The following is a 5,148-nucleotide window of genomic DNA, read 5'->3' on the forward strand; positions in this document are numbered from 1 at the left end:
TAGTCACTCGTATGAGATATATTCGTGTTTATAAGCAAGAATTTTGTTGTTGTAGTAGAGTATGAATCTAATTGGCGTATACAATGTATTATAAATGACGACTTTCATGTTCTTTCTCATGTTGTAGGATCTTGACCATATGTTTGCCCGCTGTATAATATATCTATTGGTAATAATTTGATAGCATATCCTCCAAATTATACTAGTTAAATAGAACTCTCTTCGGAACCCATTTTGGACACAATACATGTTCATATTATATATTTTAATTGTTCGTGCTCTAATTCATAATTTCAATACAATTTTTATAAGGATTAATTTCAGTTTAGTACTCTGTGGTTTGGGGGTAACATCATGTCAGTCCGTGCTCTTTCAATTTGATCAGCAACACTCCTGTGCTTTCAATTTCAATCAGCCGTGCCCAAATTTTACTGTTCCGTTCAAATTTTACTTTGTCAATCCAGTCAAAGTTAACGTTCAAATTGGACGGAACAGTAAAATTTGGGCACGGCTGATTGAAATTGAAAGCACAGGGGTGTTGCTGATCAAATTGAAAGAGCAGGGATTGACATAATGTTACCCCCAAACCACAGGGTACTAAACTGAAATTTATCATTTAAAAAAAAAAAAAAACCAAATTAGATATCAATTAGTCATCTAAATATACTAAACAAATGGACCGAAAAAACTACCTTGAGTTAATTATGTTTTAGCGCACAATGAACCGACAAATTTTTACAGTAGCCTCCCTCTATGGTTCGAATTGAGTATCATTTAGATGTCGCAACTAATATAATTTGGAGTACTAAACTAAAAACATCCCCTTTAGTATATTTTGTACCGACACATTATTGGTAAGTATGATGCAATGAGCCAATAATAGACCAACTCCTCCTACTCATATATTGTAGAGAGTTCATCAATTACTATAAGAGACTGAATCTACCACTTCAATGATATAGTCTACAATTGATATATCGATACATTAATATATACAATTTTTCTCCGTACCAATACCAAAATTATTTTTTGGGGCAAAAGAAACATTTGTATCGATAATTTCGTCCAAAGGTTTGCAACAGAACTTTACAGTTTATCCAGAGTGACCACAAGAGCTAGAAAACCCTGCATAGACTGATAGTCAAAGACAATGAAAACGTATTGAAAGGGCCAAAGGGGTGCTCCATTTATGATACCGTGAAGTGTCCAAATCAGTTCCTTTGATGGAACCATTTATCCACCTTATAACCCAAGAATATATATCTCTCGTTGCATACCTAATCAAAAAAATAATTCATTTCTGATAAACCAAGATTACCCACCAACCTCCCTAATCAAACCCCTAATTTAATCCAATCTCCTTGCTCTTCAAAAGATAAGTGGAAATTAAATTAAGCAATCTCAATCAAGCCGAGCCAATTAGAGCAAGCAAGCAATCAAGCAGCTTTTATGTTGGTTTCTTTTCATGAGCTCTCTTTCATGGTAATGATTCTCTCTCTTTCTCTCTCTTTCTCTCTCTTTCATTTTTCAAGGACCAAATATCAAGTACCCACCAGAAGCCACAACCAAACAATCTTGAAAACCTCACTCACCTCTTTTTTCTTGTTTGATTGAAATTTCTCTTTCCCTGTATCCTCTCTCTTTCTCTGTGTATGTAAGTTCTTTGTTTTTCTCAGACTCAGTTCAGAAAGTGTTGCGTCTCAGATCCCAATATAGCAGCAGCAGCAGCATCTTTTCTCTTTCTCTTCTCTTCTCTGCACCCTTAACGAGATATGAAACTGTCAAACACCATAATGACATGAACATCAAAACCTCACAAGCCTCTTTCAATTTCTTTGTGGTCCTCCTCTCAAACCTACACAACCCCCCAAACCCCTCGATTCTTCACTACCCTTTATAATTCTCCCCCTTCTCTTCCAAACCCATTTCTCCAAATCTCAAACTGATCCAAACCCACCTCTCTTTTCCTCCAACAAAAAAAAAAAAAAAAAAAATGCAAGACAGTGGCTTGGGAATGATGGGTTCTGGCGGAGGTGGAGGTCTGAGTGGCGGTGGCGGCGACCATACTCACCAACTCAAGTCTGAGATTGCCACACACCCTCTCTACGAACAACTCCTGTCGGCACACGTGTCGTGTCTCCGGGTCGCCACGCCGATCGATCAGTTGCCGTTGATCGATGCTCAGCTCTCACAGTCACACCATCTCCTCCGCTCCTACGCCTCGCACCATCAACAGCACGGCCATTCTTTATCGCCCCATGAGCGCCAAGAGCTCGATAACTTCTTGGTATAGCTTAGTAATACTAATATATTCATGTTTTCTTGGTTTCTCTCTATCTCTCTCTAGTCTCTACTAATTTGTGGATTTTACAGTCGCAGTATTTGATAATGTTGTGCTCGTTCAAAGAACAACTGCAGCAACATGTGAGAGTTCATGCCGTCGAGGCGGTCATGGCCTGCCGTGAGATTGAAAGCACCTTGCAGGCTCTTACTGGTAATTATTATAAGTCATAAATTAGCATACTTTTCTGTTAAATTAGCAATCTTGATGCTTGTTTATTTTCTTTGCATCATTTGGCGTATGGGAAACTTGTTTCTGTTACTCCGTTTTGATGTTTAAAGCGTTTGGTAGGCATAAAGATAAGAAGGGACAGCTATTTTGAGGTTCTGGAAGTTTTGAGTGTCCTTGCAAGAAAAAAAGTTGGGTGGGTCTACAAGAAAAAGAAATAGCCAATAGATTAGGGAGTTGGGTAGTGGCTAGGGGTTGTTTTAAAGTAGAGGGTACACCATAACCATCACCAAACTGATGATAAGGGTGCAGCTAGCTATATAAATATTATTTTGGGTTGTATATAATATATCTAATCTGGTGATTGCGATATTTTTTTTTAATGGTTTGTGAGTACTGAATGGAATGCATGAACTTTGTTTGTTGGCTTATCCATATCTGAGGAGTTTGGTGATTAGGTGTTGGGGTACTATATAATTAACCAAAGGGTAGCCAATCATATCGTTAATTAATGATATGATTATATTGGATGGATACTTGCTACCTGATACAGATACAGGGTTTTTTTCATAACAATAATTCAATAATCGTTGGGGTTAACTACCAGACGTATTGAATTAACTTCAAAATGTTTGTTTGTTTGTTTTGAAAAGGCTCGATCACATTTTAAGTACATGCAGAACTGAAAAGACCCCTTTCTTTCTTAGGTAGAACTATTACATTGCAAGGAAAATATACAAATTAACAAGGATCACCCTTGATTTGTGTATACATAATCTTAGTAATGATTGTGACTTGATTATAGACTATACATTGAAGTACGCTAGTGCTGGACATAGACTAGTTCATTTGAGAGAAATTTCTCTCTACTTAAACTTGGAAAACATATTGTGGTTATTTCTAGACCTATCTAAAACATATGGCTTCTTCTACCTTAAGGTGATTGATTATGAGAAAACCTATCAATTGCTGAAAATGACCAATTCAGTTTTATTTATTTATTTATTTTTAGCTGTAGAACATAGATTAAATGTTTGCACTAGAGAAAGAACCATATATAGAAGAGTCTCTTGTCCCAAAGTTGTTATCATTCTAATTAAACTGCACTTCTTCGTGTCAAATGCATATTCCCTCTCCATACACTTGAAAAATAGACCGAGTACGCATTACTATAAAGTTTACTACATTTTAATTAGTTAGTGATGAATGACATAGTATCAATGCATAAGAGGTAAGATAGTGTATGTTAATATTAACATTATTATTGAAACTTATACTATACCCGTAATCTCTCATCATCCATGCCTGGTTAATTATTATTTTTTTTTTTCTCACAAGTCTGTTCTATCTTTCAATACCAGAACATTAGTTTGTATCACTGAAACCACTCATTATGCTCCACTGTCTTCAAATAAACATTGATTAAAATTTTGATGGCTTAATTATCACCTTTTTCAGGAGTGAGTCTGGGTGAAGGAACAGGTGCAACAATGTCAGATGATGAAGATGACATGCCAATGGATTTCTCTATGGATCAAGCTGGCTCTGATGCCCACGACATGATGGGATTTGGACTCCCTACTGAATCTGAAAGATCTCTCATGGAAAGAGTTCGTCAGGAATTGAAGATTGAGCTTAAGCAGGTGAATAATTATAAGCTATGTATAGTAAATTTTTTCTTGCTAGATATCACTCATTACCTTTCAGACACGATTTCACAGAGTACAGTAATCACAACAAACTTGCACTTTTCAAATTTGCAGGGTTTTAAGTCGAGAATTGAGGATGTAAGGGAGGAAATCTTAAGAAAAAGAAGGGCAGGGAAATTACCTGGAGACACAACTACAGTGCTGAAGAATTGGTGGCAGCAACACTCAAAGTGGCCATATCCAACTGTAAGCAAACAACTTTGATCACCATTCATATATACAATTGAGATCATTGTATTCTAGTAATACTGATGCATCTTTCTGCATATTTTGTGATATACACAGGAAGATGACAAGGCAAAACTTGTGGAAGAGACAGGGTTGCAACTTAAGCAAATAAACAATTGGTTCATCAATCAAAGGAAGCGCAATTGGCACAGCAACTCTCAGTCAGTGACTTCTTTGAAGTCGAAGCGCAAAAGATGAGACAATTGTTCAATGGAAGAAGTAAATGGTGACCTTACTTTTGTGTCTGATATATATTGCTATTTTGTGACCTTGGGGGGGAGTAAATATAATCTAGCCTAGCCAACACTTGTGAAAGCATTGAAGAGATTTAGATGTTTGATACAGAAGTAACAAATGGGCAACGAATAGCTTAATTACATGTGAGGTTGGTAAATTCATGTTTTAAATGTAGTGGTACTCTATCTCTGTTGTACTATATTCATTTACTTAATTTTGAGTTTGCTTCCATCGATGCTTGCAAATGTAGACTGGTTATGAGCTTATGATCTGTTTCTGTAAAATTGTTGCAACATTTCTAACATTGGTATTAAGGCAACGTTTGTGATTCACAAATATAAGGCTCTCTTGAATTTTGGTCATCATGTTTCTCAACATTGGCCAGTTCAGAGAGTCCTTCACTAAGAGTCAATATTGTATCAAAGTTAACTAGCTATGTTTGTTTTTTGTTTAAATCATTGATCA

General features: G+C 36.2%; 1 protein-coding gene across 2 annotated transcripts; it reads left to right on the forward strand.

Annotated features, from left to right (window-relative positions):
- Nucleotides 1-1,304: 1,304 nt before the first annotated feature.
- Nucleotides 1,305-4,912, forward strand: LOC133743610 (homeobox protein knotted-1-like 7). 2 transcript variants are annotated; one of them, XM_062171593.1, is made up of 6 exons: nucleotides 1,305-1,482; nucleotides 1,677-2,287; nucleotides 2,374-2,494; nucleotides 3,968-4,152; nucleotides 4,273-4,404; nucleotides 4,504-4,912. In XM_062171593.1, the coding sequence occupies exons 2-6, from the start codon at nucleotides 1,994-1,996 to the stop codon at nucleotides 4,642-4,644; spliced, it is 873 nt and encodes a 290-aa protein (XP_062027577.1). In that variant the 5' UTR covers nucleotides 1,305-1,482; nucleotides 1,677-1,993; the 3' UTR covers nucleotides 4,645-4,912. The 2 variants fall into 2 exon arrangements, with proteins under 2 accessions (XP_062027577.1, XP_062027576.1); XM_062171592.1 differs by lacking the exon at nucleotides 1,305-1,482 and having other exon boundaries at nucleotides 1,489-2,287.
- The last annotated feature ends 236 nt before the right edge of the window (nucleotides 4,913-5,148 follow it).

Source organism: Rosa rugosa, chromosome 4 (assembly GCF_958449725.1).
Source record: "Rosa rugosa chromosome 4, drRosRugo1.1, whole genome shotgun sequence".
Classification (NCBI taxonomy): Eukaryota; Viridiplantae; Streptophyta; class Magnoliopsida; order Rosales; family Rosaceae; genus Rosa; species Rosa rugosa.

Excerpts from the sequence above, each read along its gene's own strand:
- LOC133743610 (XM_062171593.1), top strand. The coding sequence starts at position 1,994 with ATGCAAGACAGTGGCTTGGGAATGATGGGTTCTGGCGGAGGTGGAGGT. Across the intron at positions 2,288-2,373 it reads AAGAGCTCGATAACTTCTTG|TCGCAGTATTTGATAATGTT; the intron begins GTATAGCTTAGT and ends TGGATTTTACAG. Across the intron at positions 2,495-3,967 it reads CACCTTGCAGGCTCTTACTG|GAGTGAGTCTGGGTGAAGGA; the intron begins GTAATTATTATA and ends CACCTTTTTCAG.